This window comes from Podarcis liolepis (assembly GCF_965112155.1).
Source record: "Podarcis liolepis genome assembly, chromosome: 2".
NCBI classification, from domain to species: domain Eukaryota; kingdom Metazoa; phylum Chordata; class Lepidosauria; order Squamata; family Lacertidae; genus Podarcis; species Podarcis liolepis.
This window is the reverse complement of record NC_139555.1, coordinates 117,523,855-117,547,535: the sequence shown is the minus strand read 5'-3', so window position 1 is coordinate 117,547,535 and position 23,681 is coordinate 117,523,855. Positions and strand designations below refer to the sequence as shown.

General features: G+C 47.5%; 2 protein-coding genes across 4 annotated transcripts; one reads left to right on the top strand and one right to left on the bottom strand.

Annotated features, from left to right (window-relative positions):
• Positions 1-502: 502 nt before the first annotated feature.
• LOC310701369 (uncharacterized protein) lies at positions 503-8,870 on the top strand. 2 transcript variants are annotated; one of them, XM_083492143.1, is made up of 5 exons: positions 543-611; positions 1,476-1,634; positions 2,165-3,165; positions 4,375-4,501; positions 7,092-8,870. In XM_083492143.1, exons 3-5 carry the CDS (start codon positions 2,368-2,370, stop codon positions 8,087-8,089), a joined length of 1,923 nt encoding a protein of 640 aa, XP_083348269.1. In that variant the 5' UTR covers positions 543-611; positions 1,476-1,634; positions 2,165-2,367; the 3' UTR covers positions 8,090-8,870. The 2 variants fall into 2 exon arrangements, with proteins under 2 accessions (XP_083348270.1, XP_083348269.1); XM_083492144.1 differs by lacking the exon at positions 1,476-1,634 and having other exon boundaries at positions 503-611.
• A 2,124-nt stretch (positions 8,871-10,994) lies between these two features.
• Positions 10,995-20,546, bottom strand: BRS3 (bombesin receptor subtype 3; the record flags this gene model as incomplete). Of its 2 annotated transcripts, XM_083493009.1 has the most annotated exons (4): positions 10,995-12,144; positions 16,354-16,705; positions 19,849-20,293; positions 20,465-20,546. In XM_083493009.1, the coding sequence occupies 3 exons, from the start codon at positions 20,283-20,285 to the stop codon at positions 11,749-11,751; spliced, it is 1,185 nt and encodes a 394-aa protein (XP_083349135.1). In that variant the 3' UTR covers positions 10,995-11,748. The 2 variants fall into 2 exon arrangements, with proteins under 2 accessions (XP_083349135.1, XP_083349134.1); XM_083493008.1 differs by lacking the exon at positions 20,465-20,546 and having other exon boundaries at positions 19,849-20,324.
• Between the last annotated feature and the right edge of the window lie 3,135 nt (positions 20,547-23,681).

Below are 23,681 nucleotides of genomic sequence, written 5' to 3'. Positions count from 1 at the left end.
TAGCTGAGCTCACATGTCTATATGAATTTCTGAAGTTTTCCCTGTGAGCCAGTACATTTATCAGTGAATTCTTACATTTGGTATTGTGCAGCAGAGACCCTTTGAACAGATAGGAAGAAACGCTGATGAATCACAAAAGTCACAAAAGCGATTGTGCTGATTTTGGTAGTGGGCTGCATGTGCATGATATCTGCTGGAGGGGCAACCCCCCCCCAACCTATACATAAATTCCTGCAACACATTTTAATATCGCAGCAACTGCTTAATGCACAGGTCAACGAGGTGCAGGGGCCCTGCCGCTTTTGGCAACGAGGCGCCTTCAAAAGGAAGAGCACAAATCTCAATCAAACCTACTGGGTGCGTTTTAAAACGATTCCGGAGGGGTGGTAGGTGTGAAAGGGTTAAGGGTAAAAAAAGATGAAGCGCGCCTCGCTTTCTAGAGCGGCCCTGAGAATGAGTGGGCACGTGGGTGTGCGCCGATTCGTGTTGAAGGTTCCTTCCTGTTCCGCCTTCTGGACCCTCCCCCACCCGCCCGCCCTCCCGCTGTTGGCAGAAGTGGCACCTGGAGTTCAGCTGCAGCAGCGACCTTGCAGGGGTCGCCGTCAAAGGAGGTGAGAGATGCGCGGAGCCTCCCTTCTCATCGGGGGGGAAAGCGAATTCAGCATTTATTTATTTTTCCAGGCCGAGATGAACAGTGAAGCTTTTTATTTTGCAGTTTCCCCTTAGTTTGGAGTCCCAAAAGGAGCTGCAGATTAGGTTGGTTGGTTGAAAGCCACTGCGGCGGGGGGTGGGGGACAACACAGATTTTCTCTCCTTCCCACCCCACGCCGTTTCCCTTTCTTTTTAAAGATAGGGTGGGGTGGGTTGCTAATAATAATAATAATAATAATAATAATAATAATAATCAATAGTATTTTATTTATATCCCGCCCTCCCCAGCCGAAGCCGGGCTCAGAGCGGCTAACATCAGTAAAAGTAACACAGTTTACATAAAATCACAATCAATTAATATATTTTTTAAATAAAATATTTATTAAAGTTTCAGAAAAAGGAATTACATACAAAAGTAGAAGACAAAAATAAAAGTACAAGAAAAATACAGAATAAATACACTTACAGAAAAAAGAAAAAAAAGGAAAAATAAAAAATCAACCTTTCCATATCTTACATTCATATCCTTGTTTCCCTGACCTCCTCATACCTCCCTTTTTTGTATTCCAATTCAATTAATTAATTCAGCAATTTCTTTCCCTCCTTAAAATCACAATCAATTAATAGAAATGCATTCTAAAATCAATTCATTCTAAAATCAATTCAGAATCAAATTAGGAGTGTAACTTTGGAACCACAGAATTGTTGAATTGGAAGGGGCCCTGAGGGTCATCCAGTCCAACCCCCTGCAGTGCAGGAATCTTTTTGGCCAACATGGGGCTCGAATCCACAACCCTATACCGATTGTTTTTTAGACCATCTAGCTGAGCTGGCTGAAGCTCTTGTGAGGTTTTGGGCGGGAGAAATTTCCAGCCTTTACATGGAGATGTCGGGGATTGAAACTGACCGTTATTGATGACTATGCTTGGCTATGCTTGGAGGAAATAATGCTTCTGAATACCAGTTGCTGGAAACCACAGGAGGTGAGCGTGCCCTTGTGATCGGATCCTGCTTGCAGGTTCATCTTATTTCAACACCCTCAGAGCCTCCCTTAGAGTGGAGACCTGGAGAAGGGCCTCAGCAGAAGATCTAAAGGTCTCTCACATCAGGAGAGACATTCCAGAACATAATGGGTTCCTGAGCTGCGTCAGCGTGTAAGAAATCTGAGATTGTAAGAAATCTTTTATAAAAAAAATTTACAATATACAGTGCAGCTGTTTGCAGAAGTATTTTATATTCATTATGAGCGAGAGAGAAGGCTAAGGGATGTCTAGCAGTCCCCCCTCCAGGGCCCGGAGGGGGGAGAGTGCGGTCTCCAAAGGCCGATCGATTGCCAAATGACTGATATTTGTAGAACACAGTTTAATACTGCAAACAGTTTTGCCTAATAACTTAGTTTGGAAGATACTGGTTTAATAAAGCTCAAAAGGAAGGTTTGGACAATTATTTTAAAAAAAAATGTTTTCAAATAGGGGCAAAAATGTGCTGAGGCTTTTCTTTTTCTTACAAACAGGGAGAATTGAGCTTGTCCAGAGCCTATGGCATCACTGCCATTACTTTCCAAAACTGTGACACTGCAGAAGGTCGCATCCGTGGCCTGTTGAATGAGCATCAGTCTGAGCATAAAACTCATGGGCTGTGGGACAGCGAAGACTTCATGGTGGGCTTTTCTGAGAGCAGCTGTAAGCCTGAGGAAGACAACGGTTGACTTCAGAGATGTCTCTTGTGGAAAGAAAGAGGGTGTCAAAATGGGAGTCGGCAGGAAACCAGGGCCAAGATGTGCCTGAGAAGTTAGGAGCGAAGGTGGAGGTGCTGGACCCAAAGGGCCGTGGGCCAGGGGACCGAGTGGAGGAAAAGCAAGAGGGGAAGGAAAACCCTCGAATTATCCAGTGTGGAGCCACAGAGGACTTGCTGAGATGGCCACCTCTCCCTCAGGTGAAGCAAGAAGCAGATGACAAACTGACTGAGCACTGGGAAGCCCAGTGGCAAGAATTCTTGAAGGCCACACCATCCCTTCGCTCGACACTTGAAGACCCGCCAGCGTGTCCTCCATGGAGCGACTCGATGGCCTTTCTTGCCTCCTTTGAGGGAGCAGCTACCGTTCGCCGCTGGGCTCGAGGAGAGTGGGTGACCCGTCTCACACCTTCCTCCGGCAGAGAAGCGGACCGAGCTTCCAGCCCCCTGAACGTGGCCCAGGTGGGGTCCTCCGGGAAGGGTAGGGAAGACTTCGTGGGGACAGAGATGCAGGACCCACAGCTGTGTCCGCAGAAGGCCCAGGGCCTCCGGGAGGTTTGCTGCCGACTCCGGGAGCTTTGCCAGCAGTGGCTGACGCCCAAGACACCCATGGAGGAGCAGGTGCTGGAGCTGGTGATCCTGGAGCAGTTCCTCTCCATCTTGCCGCCGGAGATGCAGAGCTGGGTCAGGGAGCACTGCCCGGCAGCGTGTGCCCAGGCAGTGGCTCTGGCTGAGGCCTTCCTGTTGAGGTGTCGAGAGGCCGAGAAGCAGCAGCGTGAGGTGAGCCTCTCTTGCCCCAATGGAGGGAGGACTGGCATGGGCTGCAGAGCAGATCTGAAGTGTCAGAAGGCAGACTTCTGGCGGGAGAGGGCAAGGATGGGTGCTGTGATGGTGGGTGGGTGTCTCTCCCCCCCCTCCCCCAATCTCCCTGCACTGGAAGGGCTGTAGCTCAAAGGCAGCACATCAGCTTTGCATGCAGAAGGTTCCAGGTTCAATCCTCGGCATTGCTGGGTAAGGGCTGGGAATGTATCCCAACTCCAACCTGGGGGAGCCACTTGCAGGTAGACAATAGTGCAGGTAGACAATACTGAGCTAGGTGGACCAGAAATTGTGTGGCTCAAGATAATGTAGCTTCAGTATTCTATGCTACTTTGCCTTTCTAGTTCTACTTTATCGGTAAAAGTAAAGGTAAAAGGTAAAGGACCCCTGGACGGTTAAGTCCAGTCAAAGGCGACTGTGGGGTTGCGGCGCCCATCTCGCTTTCAGGCCAAGGGAGCCAGCGTTTGTCTGCAGACAGCTTTCTGAGTTAAGTGGCCAGAATGACTAAACCACTTCTGGCGCCCCCGTGACAAGTGCCAGAGCACACGGAAATGCCCATTTACCTTCCTGCAGTAGCAGTACCTATTTATCTACTTGCACTGGCATGCTTTCGAACTGCTAGGTTGGCAGGAGCTGGGACAGAGCAACGGGAGCTCACCCCGTTGCAGGGATTCGAACCACGACCTTCCAATTGGCAAGCCCAAAAAGCTCAGTGGTATAGACCACAGCGTACAAGAGTTACTTCCTACATAAGGAAAATAAGTGAGGCAGAGCTACAATGCGCAGGGTGGTTTAAATATCAGTCCCTCTTTTTGTAGCTGTTTGAGGAGAATAGAGGGTTTCTTAACAATGCTCAGCACCCCCAGGAAACTACAGTTCCCTGGATGCTATGGGGGAAGCACTGACGTCATATAATTCTGCTTTAAATGCAGCGTGCAGATGCGCCGGAGTGCACTGTGTGTTGGAAACCAGCTATTAGACCCATTGCTGCCCTGCTAACTTGTAATGTTGCTTGCAAAGGCATTCACATGAGTGCCTTTGGGAAGGGGCGCGTGTGTCGGTGTGTGTGCCATCTGTGTGAGCTCACGGCATCCAGCCTTTGCCTGTAGCTTTTCCCTTTTCAGCCCCGCCCCCTGCACTGATGCAAGACCTTCACTGCTGCTGTTGCAGGTCTCGGGGCCTCTGGAGACGACGGCTCTGAACTTCTCAACGGCTGAGTGGACGCTTTCCAACATCTGGCAGAAACACCTCAGCAGAGGGAGCAAGCTAGAGGGGGACAGAGATGCCGGCTTGCTGGGTAAGGAGAGAAACATGTCATCGGCAGTAGACATCAACATTAATAATGGGATTTCGGTGCTGGCTCTTTTTAAATAGGCAAGTGAAGTTTCTAGTCCGTCATGCTGTCTTCCTTGGGACGTTATCAGTTTCTTCTTCCTGCCACTCGTTGGGAAAGGGGCTCTGGATTCTTATTTTTATTTTGTACTTCTGCAAACTTGGGTATATCCCCTCACTCCAAGCATGTCAATACTTCCTTTAAGCATGGATCATTCACCTTTTATTCATTCATTCATACGTTTAGTGAGTTTCACCCCCACCTTTCCTCCCAAAGGAGCCAAAGGCAGGAAACAGCGAGTGATAAAAAAGAATTCCCCCCCCCAATTTTTTTTATTGATTTTCACAAAATTATAAACAAACAAACAAACATAAATCATAACCTTATTAAAAATTACACTTATTAATATTGTTAAGTGACTTCCTCGCTTCCCCTTGGTTGAATTATCCTTTTAACGGTTTTCCAAATCACAGTTCTTATAAAATTTAACTTGAACATTAACATCCTTAGATATTTTCATTTTGAAATTAAACATATTAATTCATCACTTAATTTATATAAAATCCTAAGCCAATTAAGTATCTGCAAGCTGTTTCCAATTAATTTAACTTGACATATTTAACTAAGTAATCATTAAATTTAGTCCATTCTTCCTGATACTACTCCTCCTTCTGGTCGCGGCCTCTTCCGGTTAGGTCGGCTAGCTCCGAAAAATCCATCAACTTCATCTGCCATTCTTCCACCGTTGGTAATTCTTGCGTTTTCCACTTTTTAGCTAGTAAAATTCGAGCAGCAGTTGTGGCATACAAAAATAATTTAACATCTTTCTTGGGCAATTCCAAACCTTTTATTCCAAGAGGAAAGGTCTCTGGTTTCTTTATAAATGTATATTTCAACATTTTTTTCAATTCATTATAAATCTTTTCCCAGAAGTCTTTCACCTTGGAGCAGGTCCACCACTTATGAAAGAATGTTCCTTCCTTTTCTTTACATTTCCAACATAGATTATCACAGTTATGATATATCTTTGCTAATTTTACAGGAGTCAAATACCACCTGTACATCATTTTCATTATATTTGATAAAAAAGAATTTTTAAAAATCGTTAAACTTCTTTAAAGCGTCTTCAAAACAATTCCGGCACATGCCGGTTCTCTGCTGAAAAGACTGGTTGGTCTTCAGCAGACAGCAAAAAGACAGCAGAGATGGGAGTAGATTCCCCAGGGAAGGTGCCCCACCCCACACCACAGGCCTGATTCCTACATTGCACAGAACAGAACTCTTGATAAGGTGGCATTTGCAGAAGCTTCCCACCCCCTGGAGAATGCAGCAATCAATTGAGAATATAGGAATGAGATGATCTTTCAGGTATCCTGGCCCCAAGCTATATAGTCTTTATACATCCAAGCCATGTGAGTTTTAATCTCTTTTTAGTCTTTTGCTGTTTTAATTTTTCAAATGTCTTCAATTGCTAGTTTTTCTTTGTTTTGTTTTGTTGTAACCTGCCTTGGTAGAGAATCAGAGAGTTGTATTCCATGGTCAAACAGCTCTTAACCGCCAGAAAATTTGTCCAGCTGGTGGTTTTGGTCTTGTTTTACAATCAAGAGGTTGATTACTTTTATGAAATACAGTGGTACCTTGGGTTACAGACGCTTCAGGTTACAGACTCTGCTAACCCTGAAATAGTACCTCGGGTTAAGAACTTTGCTTCAGGGTGAGAACAGAAATCACGTGGCAGTGGGAGGCCCCATTAGCTAAAGTGATACCTCAGGTTAAGAACAGTTTCAGGTTAAGAACGGACCTCCAGAACAAATTAAGTTCTTAACCTGAGGTACCACTGTAGATAAACATAGCATCTTGAACTTGGCCTAGTAGCTAATTGGCAGTCCATGTTGCAGAATAAAAAGGTAAAGGTACCCCTGACCGTTAGGCCCAGTCGCAGACAACTCTGGGGTTGAGCGCTCATCTCGCTCTATAGGCCAAGGGAGCCGGTGTTTGTCTGCAGACAGCTTCCGGGTCATGTGGCCAGCATAACTAAGCTGCTTCTGGCAAACCAGTTAACAAAGAAGAGTGTAAAAAAGGTAAAGGTAAAGGGACCCCTGACCATTAGGTCCAGTCGTGACTGACTCTGGGGTTGCGGCACTCATCTTGCTTTATTGGCTGAGGGAGCCAGCGTACAGCTTCCGGGTCATGTGGCCAGCATGACTAAGCCGCTTCTGGTGAACCAGAGCAGCGCACAGAAACGCTGTTTACCTTCCCACTGGAGCGGTACCTATTTATCTACATGCACTTTGACGTGCTTTCGAACTGCTAGGTGGGCAGGAGCAGGGACCTAACAGTGGGAGTTCACCCTGTCGCGGGGATTCGAACTGCCAACCTTCCGATCGGCAAGCCCTAGGCTCAGTGGTTTAGACCACAGCGCCACCCGCGTCCCACATGTTGCAGAATACACCCACACAAAAAACCACTGCCCTGCCCAGGGCTGGGGAGCATCTCTCCTAGGCACAAGGTATGACTCACGTGCCGGCTCTCTTTTATTTTTACCTTATTCCAGGTGAGTGGCGAAGCGAGGATCAGAAAAGCCTCTTACTCAGAAGAAGCGAGCAGATGACGACCCTGAGGCAGGCCAAGGAGAACGTGGTCCAATGTCCTAACCAGGGGGATGCCCTTAAGAATCTGGACAGGCCAGAGCGGAAGCAGGAGCCGCTTCGAGGGATCAAGTCCAATAGACTGTCCCGCTGCAGTGGAGAAAAGGACAGTGGCGACCTCAGCGTGGCTGGGACTCTGCAAGGACTTTCCAAGGGTGATAGCCAGGACCTCTCGAGGGTGTGCCCTGACCGCCCAACGCCCGAGGGAGTGAACGCCGACGTGAAAATATACAACTGTGCGGATTGTGGGAAAAGCTTTTCCCGCAGCTCGAACCTCATGAGCCACCAGAGGACCCACGCGGGCGACAAGCCGTACAAATGTTCGGACTGCGGGAAGGGCTTCACCCGCAGCTCGAACCTGATCAACCACCAGAGGACACACACAGGTGAGAGGCCTTACACATGTCTGGACTGCGGGGAGAGTTTTTCTCGAAGCTCGCAGCTCATCAGCCACCGCCGGATCCACACGGGCGAGAAGCCGTACCAGTGCGCCGAGTGCCGGAAGTCGTTCAGCTTGCGCTCGCTCCTGATCCGCCACCAGAAGATCCACACGGGCGAGAAGCCGTACCAGTGCGCCGAGTGCGGGAAGAGGTTCATCGAGAGCTCTGAGCTCATCACCCACGAGAGGACCCACACGGGCGAGAAGCCCTACAAGTGCGGCGTTTGCGGCATCAGCTTCTGCCAGAGCTCGAACCTCTTGGCGCACACCCGGACCCACACGGGGGAAAAGCCCTACCGGTGCGCCAGCTGCGGGAAGAGCTTCAGCCGCAGCTCGAACCTCATTGTTCACGAGAGGACGCACACGGGCGAGAAGCCCTACGAGTGCTCCTACTGCGGGAAAGGCTTCAGCCAGAACTCCCGCCTTCTCAGCCATAAGAGAATCCACACCAGGGAGGCCGTGTGAAAAGCGCTCGGCTCTCGAGAGAGAAAAAGCAAAGCCAGGCATGTTTCGGACAAATGGGGGTGTCGAAAACTCCGGCTCTGTTAGACGCAATAATGTCTGTGCAGAACGGAAGCGGGGGAACCTCTGGGAGTTGCTGAACTAGAACTCCCATTGTCCCTTCTCACAGGGGCGGAAGGGAGTTGTAGCTCAGCGATGTTTAGAGCAGTTTCCCAAACTTGGGTTTCCTGCTGTTTTTGGACTACAACTCCCATCATCCCTAGCTAGCAGGGCCAGTGGTCAGGGACGATGGGAACTGTTGTCCAGAAACAGCTAGAGACCCTGGTTCAGAGGGTCACTGCTCCTGATGCAAAAGGGCATGGTTAAGAATCAAAATAGTTTTCGGTGGCTGCAGGGAGAGATCTGCAGGGTGGGGACCTTGATGTTGCAGAAGCTGAGCTCTTGTGCAGACAGGCCTCGTCCGAAGGATCCTGGCTCCTCATCCCCAGATTGAGCCTGATCTGACACTTACTCTGAAGCAGAGGTTTCCAGTCACCCTCTGATGAGCGCTCCCCGGACTGAGACATCTTACGAAACTCATATACCGTTTTGGAGTTCCTGCTTCCACCAGGTCGGCGTTCGATGGTTATTTTATTTGCCCCAGTGGAGTTACTTGAAATCTGCTTATGGCTCTGCTTAATCTTTTTCGTTGCTGCTTTTGTCCTGAACGTGTTTGAATTGTTGCAGAGTTTGAGATACTTGAAACAATTTAATAAAATTCCAATGGAAAAAATAGAATAAGAAATGTTTATAGTACACTACTTATTTCCCTCTCTCTCCTAGTCAATAATGTATTGATGTTGGATTAGATTCAGGAAGAAGGTGGGTGGCTCAACTAGAATTGGTCGGCTACGCTGGTCATCGGCTCTCCGGCGCCACCTACTGTCGGGCTCCCTGCCCTCTGCCCTATCATTCCCGATGGACATCAGCCACTGCTGCTCATCACCATTTCTCCCTTTTTTGCTTCCAATGATGGCCCTTTAAAAGGGTTGAAACCACAGAGCACTGATTCTCAGAGAAGCCAAGAAATTTGAAAAGGAGGAGGGGGGCGGACTCTAAATACTGCAAAGTCCCTTCCTCCTCCAGCTCCTCCTTTATAGAGAAAGGGCAGCATTCTCATCCAGGCATTTGCAACACCCACGAAAACAAACCCCATTATTCTGTTCTGCTACTGTTCCCCCGCCTCTTTCCCTTTTGTCTCTTATAACAGAGGGCATGCCCACAGGTGTAGTTTGTGGATGAAATTCATTCTGTTATACAAGTCTTAAAGGGGCAGGGGCTCCAGTCACCTGTCTGAACAATACCACCTCCAATTGTTGTGGTCTTTCATACAATTAAATGCCCCTCCATGTAAATAATTTTTAAAAGCTGCAGATGGCTGGTACTCTTCCTATTAACATGATAGCTTTCTTCAGTTACCGTGATTTGTTTAAAATAAAATAAAATATAAAATATATAAAATAATATATGCCCTAAAAGACAGACTGAAATTTTTGATATTATGATATTTAACAAATGCATTTAAGTCCTGCCTGGGGTGATAATGGTATGGTTCAGAAACAACATGATAATATCTATAGCTTTTCTCGAAAAGTAATTGTTAAGTACTGAGTTGAATAGAATCCAAAATGCAGCAGTCTGATTGGTCCTAGAACAATAGGATTCAGAATGCAGCAGTCTGATTGGTCCACAGGAGCCACCCAATCCTGCTCCAGGTGGAAGTGAATCCGCAACCTGATTGGCCTACAGGAGAATCCCGGAATTAGCCAATCACGTGGGGCCCATTGTGTAATGTATATAAAGCAGACATTCTGGGGGAACTTCCATTCCTCCTCACAACTATGAGCTGAATAAAGAGCATAAAGAGTACTCTCGACTCCAAGTATATTTCAGTAATCAAACTCCTGATTTATTCCTTGTTCTGTGCCTGTAATATGTGCGGTTCCGGCACTTTGGCTACCGGGAGGCTGAGGGCCCCCGCGAGGTCTGCAGCCGCCTCTGGTTCCTGTGCTCCCAGTGGCTGAAGCCCGAGAGGCGCACCAAGGAGCAGATCCTGGAGCTACTGATCCTGGAGCAGTTCCTGGCCGTCCTGCCGCCGGAAGTGCAGAGCTGGGTGAAGGATCACGACCCAGAGACCTGTGCCCAGGCGGTGGCCCTGGCAGAGGACTTCATGCCGAGGCAGGAAGAGGAGCCCCTGGGGGCAGGCGGTGAAGTCCCCCAGTCTCTCGGAGTGGGAGAGAAGGGTTTTGGGGCGCTGTTGCCTTTGCAACATATGGAGAAAGTGGTATGGATCAGCCTTTCCCCTCTGCTCTGCCTCTCCATCCCCCCGACTTCCCCCCTTCTCATTTTCCCTGCCTGGACTTCCCTTCTGCTCCGAAACCTAAACTGTTACCTAGACTAGGATTTTTCAAATCTTCTACTCCCAGGCCTCAGTTGATGGGCCTGGAGATTTCTGGGATAGATCTCAGAAATAAATGGTGCCGGATGGAGACAGACAGAGTTGGGTATAATCAACGGGGAAGGAATCAGATCATTTTCTCCTGCTAACCCCTCTTTGCCAGTTGCCAAAGTTTCTTCCTTTGCCGTTGTGGCATTTGCCCGTTCGTTTGAAAATGTCTGTACAGGGGGAGAGAAAGGGTTAATATGTAGACCAATAGGAAAGCCAGAGGCGGAGCCTACCCGTTTATAAAAGGGCTTCGCCCAATGTTTGGGTGGTAGTAGTTGGTTGGATGGCTGGGAAAGGCAGTTGGAGAAGCAGTTGGCAGACAGTTGGAATTAGAAAGACAGTGAGTACAGTTGGTTTTTGTGAGGGGAGGTAGAAGAGTTAAGAGACAGGATAAAATAAGACGAAGAAGGTAAAGAGTAACAACGTTTTGAATGCAGTTAATGTTTATTTGTGTTTGCAATAAACTACACTCTTCTTTGGGAGGCGGGTGGCGCTGTGGGTTAAACCACAGAGCCTAGGACTTGCCGATCAGAAGGTCGGCGGTTCGAATCCCTGCGACGGGGTGAGTTCCCGTTGCTTGGTCCCTGCTCCTGCTAACCTAGCAGTTTGAAAGCACGCCAAAGTGCAAGTAGATAAATAGGTACCACTCCGACGGGAAGGTAAACGGCGTTTCCGCGTGCTGCTCTGATTCGCCAGAAGTGGCTTAATCATGCTGGCCACATGACCCGGAAGCTGTACGCCGGCTCCCTCGGCCAATAAAGCGAGATGAGCGCCGCAACCCCAGAGTCGGTCATGACTTTATTGCATATATACAGAAGCAATGTACACAGCTTAATACATTGGCAGGATTTTAAAAAGTCTTGTAAAGACATTATGATTGGACCAGAAGTAATTTTAATGATTTCATAATTTAAAATGGACATGCAGTAGGATGATAAACAATGGAACCAGGGAAGGGAATAAGGGGAAGTCAACTCTATTCCCCCCTATGTTTGAATATGTATTGTTGCTTTTATTTTTTGTTGGTTTTGGAAAATAATGAAATAAATAAAATAATATTTTTTAAAAAGCAAAAAAAAAAAAAAAAAAGGAAAGCGGCTTTACCTCTTTCCTGCACCCTGACATGCTTTAATCTCGGTGGGCCTTGGCAGGACAGTTATCCACAGGCCGGGCAGAATTAAACACTCTCCTCTTCTTTAGTGATGCTATAATCTGTCAGCAGAGTGACACTGATTTCGGAGCCTGTGACCGACATGGCCCTGGTGGGAGTTGCACTCTGGACGATGCGGGAATGGCCCGGAGGGGTCTTGGCTTGGCAGCACAGGACTTCCTTCTTAAAATGTTGGCGGAAACTTTTGCTCAGCCAGTAGAGAGCAAAGGGGTTGACGCAGGAATTGCTGAAAGCCAGAGCCCGGGAGAATATTGTGGCAACGAGGTGGAAGGTGGATGTGTCGACGGAAGCGTAGTAAGTGAAGGAACGATAAAGGTAAAGGACATGATTCGGGAGCCAACAGAGGGCAAACAAGCCAACCAAGACCAGCACAGTTTTGGCGACTCTCTTGCGAGATTCAATCTGCAGGGGGAAATTGTTGCACATGTAAAAAAACTCACTTTTTTTAAAAAAAAAATCTGCATACGAGAGTCACGAAAAGCAATGTGTACGCCACCCCACCCCACATCACCCCATGTACATTGAGAAAGGGAGCCCTCTGAAGAAGGTTGTCACCTTTGGAAAACGTGCTAAAAAGGATGAAGAAGAGCTTGTGGATCCTTAAACTACTGTCAGGGAGCATTGTGAACAGATTGAGAAATGTGTGAAAGCTTGGGAACGTTTAGAGGAGTGTACAGAGGCACTCTTTGCCTTCTTGCATGCTAGAGACCATTGTGTGGCTCAGAAACTCTTCAGCAAATTGAAATAAATGTTAATATAAGCCTGTGTCCTCCTTGTGCATAGCTGATGAAAACCGGAGTCTATTCAGTTTGAGTAAATACGCAGCTCTGCACCTGTGATATGAAAGTGAATGCAGCTAGCTCTGTGGTAATTCTGGGAGAATTTAAGAGTTGCCATCAGGATACATCTATGTTATGTACAGTGGTACCTTAGGTTAAGAACTTAATTTGTTCCGGAGGTCCATTCTTAACCTGAAACTGTTCTTAACCTGAAACACCACTTTAGCTGATGGGGCCGCCCGCTGCCGCCACGCGATTTCTGTTCTCATCCTGAAGCAAAGTTTTTAACCCGAGGTACTATTTCTGGGTTGGCGGAGTCTGTAACCTGAAGCGTATGTAACCTGAAGCGTCTGTAACCCGAAGTACCACTGTATTCTGTGGGAAGCTGCCCAGAGTGGCTGAAGCAAACTGGTCAGATGGGCAGGGTACAAAAATTAAATTAACCCAAGGTACCACTGTAGAAGATTTGCAGCTGCTTAACAAAGTGTTTCTGTAGACTTCTGATATTAAAAATATTTCCTGTCCAAAAAAAATTAAATCTGCATACAATCTCTTTAAAAAAATAAATAATTGTGACTAAAGATTTTCCTCATTCAGAAAAGCACAAGCATTGCCTCTTTCTTCAGCTTGTGTTTCCTACAGATCAGTTTCATTTGTTGTGAGACATCGGTGTCATATGCATTATAAGGTTAGGAAGAAAAGAGTTGGAGAGGGAGAGGGGTGGTGGTAAAGCTTATGTTTTTTTACTTAGTGTATGTGTGGGGTTTTGTGTCAGCGTTAGCTGGGTAGGTGGTTCTTTCTATTCATTTATTACATTTCCTTGGTAGTGAGAGGTATTGGGGGCCAGGGTGTGGTTGGTTGTCTGTGGTTGGCTGCAGTGGGCTTTGTTTGCATTTGTGGGGTGGGTGGGTGGGTGTTTTTGAATCAGGTTAGCCATATTGATTCGTTTGCTGACGGTGGATTCTTGTCGTTGTCTTGTTGGGCTGTGTATGTGATAAAGGGAACCAAACTGGGATGAAGGCGGCGTCTTCTTTTTGTCCCTGTGGTAGCTTCAGTTTATTGGTTAGTTTTTCTAATAAGACCGTTCCCCATACAATTTCATACCATTGGTCCATGTTTATTCCTGACAGGTCTCTTCAGTGTCTGGCTATGAAGCTTCTGGCTGCTGAGAGTAGATGAGTTATGAGCTCTTTATGAGTGGGCATTATTATCTTGGAAGATGTTCAGTAGGGCCAGTTCTGGGGTGACATCTAATACCTGTTTAATTACAGTCATACCTCATGTTACGTCCGCTTCATGTTACGTTCCTTCAGGATACGTCCCGCGGCGACCCGGAAGTACCAGAAAGGGTTACTTCCGGATTTTGCCGCTCGTGCATGCGCAGAATCACAAAATGATGTCACATGCATGCGCAGACGCGGCAAATCGCAACCCACGCTCTTTTCATGTCGCGAACGGGCCTCTGGAACAGATCCCGTTCGCAACCAGAGGTACCACTGTATTTTGCTTATTTCTTCTATGACTGCTGTCCAGAAGGGTTGGATTTTGGGGCAATCCCACCACATGGGGAGGTATGTGCCTGTGGAGGTGCACCCTCTCCAGCATTTTGGTGATGTTCCTGGGCGTATTAGTGCTAGTTTCCTTGGTGTTAGGTACCACCTGTAGGTGAGTTTCAGAGTGAGTTCTTTTCTTTTCACTGATATGGACTTAAAGGGAGGTTTAGACCACATTTTGGTCCATTGGGTGGGGTTGATTTCGTAGCCTATGTCATCCTCCTATTGTTAAGGAAGGTGTGCAATTGGTGGTGTGTTAGCCAGGGTATTAGGGTGTCCTTCTGCATATGATCTTAAAAGACAATAGCCCCGAAACAACATGGCAGTAAAGGTTAGACCAGTCTCTCTGAACTTGGTGCCCAGTGAGCTCGGCTAGCTCAGGATGATGGGAATTGTATTTTAAAACATCTGGGAGGCACCAGGTTTGGGAAAGCTGTATTGAAGTTTCTTTGGGCAGGAGCTATGGTTTATGTGTTGGAGGAAACAAAATGAACTCTCCATCCTGCAACTTTATTTATCTGCAGAAGGTTAGGAGATTTTAATAGTTCAAGAAGATTTGAGTGGCTGACCAACTTAAATGTCAAATATTGGCAATGTGTTTTTAAAGTATTAACTTTTCTTGGAACAACAACAAAAATGCTTTAATCGTCAAAATATTTGTTACCTTGGTGAATTACAAAAAGCCTAGGGTACTCCCTTACCGAAGAGTTTCCCACTGAATTCAATGGGACTTACTTCTGAGTACAGAATTTGCTCACTTTGGAAAAACAGTAGAATTCTTCTGTTGCACGCTCATTGATTATGGTCAAAACCTTGGTCAAAGCAAGGTTCAGACAAACACAACAGCATTTTATCAAATGTATTTTGTGTTGGGATTTTGCCTATGTGCAGCTTCATACAAAGCAATTAAGAGTTGTCCGAAGGCCAAGAAGACTGAGCAGAGGGAGTAATTCTGCCTAGAGATATGGGACCTTGGATACAACTCTGCTATTGGTCGAGGTTTCCACTTAGGCATGATGACTCATAAGCTTCCCTGACTGGATAGCATTGGTCAGTGTGGTGTTCTGAGAGTCGTTTGGAGTTTGTTAAGAGAGAGCTAGTTTAAGATCCGTATCTGTTCATGTATATAGTAACTTGTAGAGTCTGCTGTAAATAATAAACACCTCTAAGTAACCAAGTTACTAGTAGAAGCGTCTTGTTCCTGTTTCATCCTTCCTGCCTGCAACTGATTGCTTCTGGAAGTCTGCGTATGCTCTGCTATACTCAACTGGGTCTGGCTGAGATCGTGCAACAGGTTAAAGTTGCAAAACACCAATACAGTGGTACCCCGCAAGACGAATGCCTCGCAAGACGGAAAACCCGCAAGACGAAAGGGTTTTCTGTTTTGGAGGCGCTTCGCAAGACGAATTTCCCTATGGGCTTGCATCGCAAGACGAAAGCCCATAGGGAAATGCTGGCGGTCGGGAGCAAAGACTTTCGCCCACAGCCGGCCTTCAGAAGAGGACCTCTTCTGAAGGCCGGCGGGGGGCAAAAGTCTTTGTCCCCCCCCCCCCGCCTGCCCCGGAACGAATTAATTTCGTCTTGCGAGGCACCACTGTATTTTGTTCACTGGTAGCAGAGACATCCAGAATTACCAATTCAACTGTACATTTGGGGGGGATGAAATTAATTGTTTAATACTGTAACGAACCACAGCTTCTTCAAGCTGCACCTGCAAATGAAGATTTGTCCTTTGCAGGCAGGCTTTGAAACGGCCTGACTCACACAACCTCATCAATATATATGAGCTTGGCTAGGTATGACCAGAGATTTGCCAACCAAACCCTCTCAGTGGTGGAGGAGAACATTGGTGGCTTTCCGTTCCATACCTTCTTAGCACAGAAGCTCAACTGGGCTGATAAACCAGGTGAGTTAAAAGAAAGTAAGGTTTGATGCAGGAGATGCGTGAAAGCGATGTTTCCCATCAATGAACAGAAGTCTGGCCTTCAACTCCCCGAAGTAGATGACCACCAGTAGTTAAAAACCACTGCTCAGGTCAGCACAACATACATCTCAGTAGCACTGTTAATTAACATTGCTGATTAGCTACTTAATTGAGCAAAGTGGCGCTTTCCAGGTGCATGGCTCCTCCCTCACCTATTGATACAACCTTTGGTCCATAAGTGAAGAAGCTTCTGCTATGGGCTTCCAGGGAGATGGACTCTCGATCAGCCAGAGCAACAACCCCAAACATCTGGAGGGCACCAGCTTGGCGAAGGCTGCCCTAGATCTCGACTTACCTGCTTGCGAGCATGGCTGTGCTCCTCTGCCGGCATGTTGGATGTGCTTTTGTACAGCGCCTTTGCAATGAGAAAGTAGTAGATCGATATAACTGCCAGCGGTATGATATAAAACATTAAGAAGCACACCAGAGAATGGGCTTCCTGAATGTTTCTCTCGGAGACAGGGTAAGGCGCGCAGGTCTCAAAGGAGCCGTTTTTATCAGGAATGTGAAAGGCGTAGAGGTCAGAGGACACGGCCTCTGGAACGGCTAATAGCATGGAGATGATCCAGACGGCCGCGGCTTTGCAGCAGGTCTTCAGGACGGCATCAGCCCTTTGCAGTTCCAAGGGCTTCACAATTGCCTTGTACCTGGAATGGCAATTAAGGTCAGAGTGTTGAAAGCAATGAAAGCACTGAGCGAAATCAAAGGAACACCCCGTTTCCTAGTAACAGTCTCCCTGGCATTCTCTGTGCCCCATCAGACTCCAGGAAATGTGTTTGGCTTCCAAACTTTTGGAACAATCTGTTATGAATGCTTAACGCTTGCATGCATATGGCAATTAACTAAATTGAACATAGTTGGCTTAGCTGATCTCAGCCTGTTTGGACAAATATATTGAGCCTTGGAGATTCTATTCTGCCTTTTGGTTGGGGCTTCATCTACACCATGGTAGGCAAACTAAGGCCCGGGGGCCGGATCTGGCCCAATCGCCTTCTCGGTCCGGTCCGCAGACGGTCCGGGAAGCAGCGTGTTTTTACATGAGTAGAATGTGTCCTTTTATTTAAAATGCATCTCTGGGTTATTTGTGGGGCCTGCCTGGTGTTTTTACATGAGCAAAATGTGTGCTTTTATTTTAAATACATCTCTGGGTCATTTGTGGGGCATAGGAATTCGTTCACACACACCCCCAATATAGTCCAGCCCCCCACAAGGTCTGAGGGACAGTGGACCGGCCCCCTGCTGAAAAAGTTTGCTGACCCCTGATCTACACTGATAAATGAGCTGCAAAGGTTTTCTGTCATTCTTACACTTCAATTTTTGCTCTTCCTGAACTGCTTTAATACACCACTAGGTGGCATCAAGACACAGCTTACTTTATCCTGCCCAAACTTGGTTTGTATCATCACTCATTCCTAAGGAAATCAGCCCTGAGCGCTCACTGGAAGGACAGATCCTGACGCTGAGGCTCCAATACTTTGGCCACCTCATGAGAAGAGAAGACTCCCTGGAAAAGACCCTGATGTTGGGAAAGATGGAGGGCACAAGGAGAAGAGGACGACAGAGGACGAGATGGTTGGACAGTGTTCTCGAAGCTACCAGCATGAGTTTGACCAAACTGCGGGAGGCAGTGGAAGACAGAAGTGCCTGGCGTGCTCTGGTCCATGGGGTCACGAAGAGTCGGACATGACTAAACGAGTAAACAACAACCACATTGTATCACCACCACCACCACCACCACCACCATCATTATCACTATCATATAAAGTGGGAAATGTTGTTCTTCCAGATGCTAGCAGTTTAATCATTTGGGATTTGTTCCAAATATCCCATGTCACATTCAGCTTCTGTTATTCAGGAATGAAGAAGTTAACATTTTACATATCTGAGACAAATTGCTAAAAAATACAGTTGCTACCATTAATGTAAAGGGAGGTCTTAATCTCCAAACACAGACTGGAAATACAAAGCTTTGAAATAATGGAAAACATGGAAATCAAAAGCTCCCATCACCTTGGCTGTTGGCCATGCTGGTTGGGAAGGTGGAATCCAATACCTGGTGGGATGGGGCACAGGTTCAAATCCCACTTACCCCAGGCTAAGGGGTTGTTTCAAAAGCTGTATACGCATTGTACATTAAAAACACCCCTCTGCCCAAATGATCCTGGGAACTGCAATTCACCCCTCACAGAGCTACAATTCCCAGTCCCCTTTACAGGTTAAAAAAGGTAAAGGACCCCTCAAAGAATCTGGAAACTGGTTGTATGTTGCTTTAGGTTGCCTTGAGCAACGTAAATTTAATTAATAACAACAACAGTAACTACAACCGTAGAGAGGCAGTGTGGCATAATGGTTAAAGCGACCAGGGTTCAAATCCTGCTTACTGGGTGACCTTGGGCCAGTCACTGCCTCTTGGCCTAACCTACTTCACAGGGTCGTTGTGAGGATGAATTGGGGGAGGGGGAGAGAGAAGCATGTACACTCCCTTAAGCGCCTTGGAAGAAAAATGTGGTCTATGAAGGTAATTGAACGCAGGTGGAGCTGTGGGTTAAACCACAGAACCTAGGACTTGCCGATCAGAGGTCGGCGGTACGAATCCCTGCGATGGGGTGAGCTCCCATTGCTCGGTCCCTGCTCCTGCCAACCTAGCAGTTCGAAAGCACGTCAAAGTGCAGGTAGATAAATAGGTACCGCTCCGGCGGGAAGGTAAACGGCATTTCCATGCGCTGCTCTGGTTTGTCAGAAGCGGCTTAGTCATGCTGGCCACATGACCCGGAAGCTGTACACCAGCTCCCTCGGCCAATAAAGCAAGATGAGCGCCACAACCCCAGAGTCGGTCACGACAGGACCTAATGGTCAGGGGTCCCTTTACCTTTATGAAGGTAATAATTAAATAACAGTTTGACCTCCTCACAGCTTTACAATTCCCAACACCCTTAACAAACCACTGCTACCAGGATTATTTGGGGTGGGGTGGGGGTAGGGGACAACACTCTGAAAATGCCTAGGATGCAACTGAGTTATTGTTAGAAGGCAGTTTTTAAAATGAGAGGTGATAAATACAGGGTGCCATGGCACATATGGACTCTTTCACTGGTGTCCCTGGGCAGGTAACCCAGACCTTCCAAGTGCCCCTATTTTCCAGAAACAGTCCCGGATTTACAAAAGCCATCCCAGTTTCTTGATCCCAGAATTTCCTGCTTTTCCTTAAGACGTCCCTATTTTCATCAGAGAAATGTTGGAGGGTATGGAGTTATGCGACCCCCCCAAGCCAAGTTGATTGGAAGACATCTGAAGGCAGCCCTGTATATGTTTTATTATGTCATTATATATGCTGGAAGCTGCTCAGAGTGGCTAGGGCAACCCAGTTAGATGGATGGGGTAGAAACTAGAGTTGGAAAGGCCTGGAAAAAAAACCAGAAAAATTGGAGGGGGACACACACCAGGTTTTTTCCCGCCCTTCCCCAAAGCCGTCTTTTCCAAGAAAAACTGAAAGAAAAAAAAGTTGGATATAGTTTTAATATTCCATACCCCCCCCCATTTTTCCTGGAAAAAACGGACCCCCAGGGGAAAATGGGGAACACCTGTTTTCCTCCAGTTTTTCCAGTCCCCCCCCCCAGGCCCTCCCATCTCTAGTAGAAACAGTAAAATTATCATTATGGAATGAGCGTCCCTCTTTTTTTACTGGAGAGTTTGCAAGACTCAAAACTCCCGACTCGGAACTCAGCCCCGTCCAAGCCACCGCGCGAGCAAACCCCGCCCCGCTGCCAGACTCTTGGTCCTTCCAACTCACCTGTCCGCACTGAGCACGGTTAAAGTGAACACGGAGACGCCGACAGACGTCCTCTGGATGAAGGAGAGCAGCTTGCAGCCCATTCTTCCGAAGAGCCAGGTGTCCACGATGTAGCCCGCAGCATCCACGGGGACGCAGGTGAGCAGGAGGAGCAGGTCTCCGAAAGCCAGGCTGGTGATGAAGATGTTTGGGACGGTCTGCATCGACTTGATCTTGAAGAAGACTTGGACGAGGATCACATTCCCAAGGAGACCCACGGCAATGATCGCGGCGTATGCCACGCAGATGGTGCAGAGCACGCCCAAGCCGAGCGAAGCGTCTTCGGACCACCTTTCCTCCTCCGCAGTTTGATTCCCCGAGGCAGGTGCCGGGTGCCCAGTCGCGTTCGCAAAATCGGGAGGAGCCGCCTTCATCCCCAGCGGAGGTGCCCTGGACATTTTGCCAGCTGAGGGTGGAATTAAATTGGTCAGAAGCATTAATGCTGCTAAGAGAGAGAGAGAGAGACAGACAGAGACAGACAGACAGAGAGAGAGAGAGAGAGAGAGAGAGAGAGAGAGAGAGAGAGAGAGAGAAAGCAATTGGCTGCAAATCCAATTCCACAAGATGTTTTACTCACATCTCCTCGCTCTGGAGTCTCAAAGCATGATAGGAATGGATGCTCACAGATTCACTGCTGAACTGTGTGGGAGGTGTGGAGCGTCTTTATCTTTTTTTTAAAAAAAAAATATGCCTTTCAGCAGCTACTGTGGGGGAAAGAGAGAGGAGGAGGAGGAAATTGGAGTGGGGGTGGGGATTGATGGCTTTTTCTCCCTGGTTTCCCTGTCAACAGTACTCTGCTATTTCGATTAGGCTGGCTCTTTGCACAATTTGCACGCCGAATTGACTTTCTCCATATTAAAAGTGTCTATGGCGCCCCGGCTGAGTGCCTATGTACCCAATATAACATTGTAACAGGGGGAATTAGGGAACACCTTGTCTCAAAATAGAGGCAAACAAGAGACACCATGTTTGGCTCTTGTTTTACTCAGTCCTTATATCGAGTTCTAAAAGACTTCACAAATGCAATCTCAGGCATCATTAAAAAGGTAAAGGACCCCTGACAGTTGAGTCCAGTCGCGAACGGCTCTGGGGTTGTGGAACTCTTCTCGTTTTCCGCAGACGGTTTTTCTGGGTCATGTGGCCAGCAGGACTAAGCCACTTCTGGCGAAACCAGAGCAGCGCATGGAAACGCCATTTACCTTCCCATCGGAGTGGTACCTATTTATCTACCTGCACTTTGATGTGCTTTCGAACTGCTAGGTTGGCAGGAGCTGGGACCAAACAACGAGAGCTCACGCCATCGCGGCTGCTCCCCCACCTGCGCTGGGTGCCCCGCCCCCGGGATGCGCACCGGCCCAGCCCCCACCAGCTCTCTTCGCCCCCCCCCCAGTGCCGGAGCATGAAGCTCCGCTACAGTCAGTAGGAAGTGCAAGAGTAATCTTCTGTGGTTTCCAACAAGAGATGTTTAGAAGCACCATCGCCTCTGGCGCTGGAGGCAGAATATACTCATCAGGGTTCATAGAATCATAGAATCATAGAGTTGGAAGAGACCACAAGGGCCATCGAGTCCAACCCCCTGCCAAGCAGGAAACACCATCAGAGCACTCCTGACATATGGTTGTCAAGCCTCTGCTTAAAGACCTCCAAAGTAGGAGACTCCACCACACTCCTTGGCAGCAAATTCCACTGTCGAACAGCTCTTACTGTCAGGAAGTTCTTCCTAATGTTTAGGTGGAATCTTCTTTCTTGTAGTTTGGATCCATTGCTCCGTGTCCGCTTCTCTGGAGCAGCAGAAAACAACTTTTCTCCCTCCTCTATGTGACATCCTTTTATATATTTGAAAATGGCTATCATATCACCCCTTAACCTCCTCTTCTCCAGGCAGGTTCGTAGTCACTGATTGCCTTCTCCACCTTGAAAGATAAGGGACGCAGTCTAAACCATTGAGCCTCTTTGACTTGCCACTCAGAAGGTCAGCGGTTCGAATCCACAGGACAGGGTGAGCTCCTGTTGTTCTGTCCCAGCTCCTGCCAACCTAGCAGTCTGAAAGCACACCAGTGTATTATTTATTTATTTATTTATTTATTTATTTTTAAAAAGTAAAGATACCCCTGACCATTAGGTCCAGTAGTGACCGACTCTAGGGTGGCGTGCTCATCTTCCTGAATCCGGGTCACAGGCTCACCCTTATTCATACACAAATGTGGCCTTAAGACAGGATTTGCTAGCAAAAAGACAATGGGGAAGGCTTTCCCTATTTGCCTCCCTTAGGGCAGAGGAATATTTGAGGTCATTGGGAGAGTCAAAATGGCTCCAGGATTGCTCTCCCATACTATTTCAGACTCATGGTTCATATATTTAGATATATGTGCATTTATGAATATTTATTCTATCTTTGAGACCTTAAAGTTCTTATAAAAAGTGCAAGTAGATAAATAGGTAATGCTGTGGAAGGTAAACGGCGTCTCCGTGCACTATGGTTTCCGGCACAGTGTCCCATTGCACCAGAAGAGGCTTATTCATGCTGGCCACATGACCCAGAAAGCTGTCTGTGGACAAACACCGGCTCCCTCAGCCTGAAAGCGAGTTGAGCGCTGCAACCCCATAGTCACCTTTGAATAGACTTAACTGTCCGGGGTCCTTTACCTCCTTGAATATGCCTAATCTTTTAAAGCCACCAATTATTGTTGTGGGAAAAGTACATGGGGAACGGGATTTCTTCCGTGGCCTCCAAAGCAAGACGTTGTCCAATACAGGTCTTTTAGTAGCCAGGGAGAAAGTATTGCGCACTTGTCTGTCGCTCTTGGTTCCAAGTCATTCGCTTCTTCGTGCACTTATTAAAAACCGCCTTCTGCAGCTTTTAGCTTCCCTCATTACAGTGCTTTCTTCCCACATTCTCCAGATTTTGCAATTGAACAAAGTTCCCACATTCTCCAGATTTTGCAACTGAACAAAGTTAAGATGAAGAAAATGTCTGTTTTGCAAGTTGCGCATTTCTTTCTTTCCTTTCCGAATGAATCCTGTCCCCCATTGAGGCATCATTCCTCCCCCTCCCATTTCTTGCATAATGACTTCTATTGTTCTTCCTGCTGCAGAGATACCCGTTCCCCAGAGGGGAAAGGGCGGTGGCTTTTATCAGAGCGTTCCCGGAAGCCAGGAATGCTTCACCCCATCTCTTCAGAAGAGAAGCTCTTTGGCTTGGCTTGGAGGGTCAGCTTGCCGCCTTTGCTCTCCTCTGGAGAAAGATCCATCAAGGAAAAAGACAACACCTTCCTTCCCACTTGCTCACCCTCATTTCAAGCTGACAGCAGGTCTTCTCTGACGGGCAGCCAGGCTTCAGGCTCAGCTATGCCCGGCTAAGCTGAGTGACAGCCAGGGACAGTGCGCAGAGGTGTCTGAGGAAGGTGCAAATGGCACCATGCTTTGTGGGAGGTTGGGTCCTTGCACCTCTTTCCCTTTGGGGGATGAACCAATCAGTCTCATTTATGAGTTATGCCGGGTGGTCAGGGCAGGTCATTGCAAAACCAACTTGGGACCTCATTGCTCAGTCCAGCTAGCGCAGCACTGTCCACACCAGCTGTTCTCAAGCCTTTGTGGGCCACTGGCCCTTGGTTCCACAAACTCATCCCAGTGGCCCCTGTGCAAACCTATAAAAAGCATTATCCTTTCCCCCGTGCTTTTTAACATCTACATGCAGCCGCTGGGAGAGATCATCAGGGGGTTTGGGCTGGGTGTTCATCAGTATGCAGATGATACCCAGCTCTACCTCTCTTTCAAATCAGAACCAGTGAAGG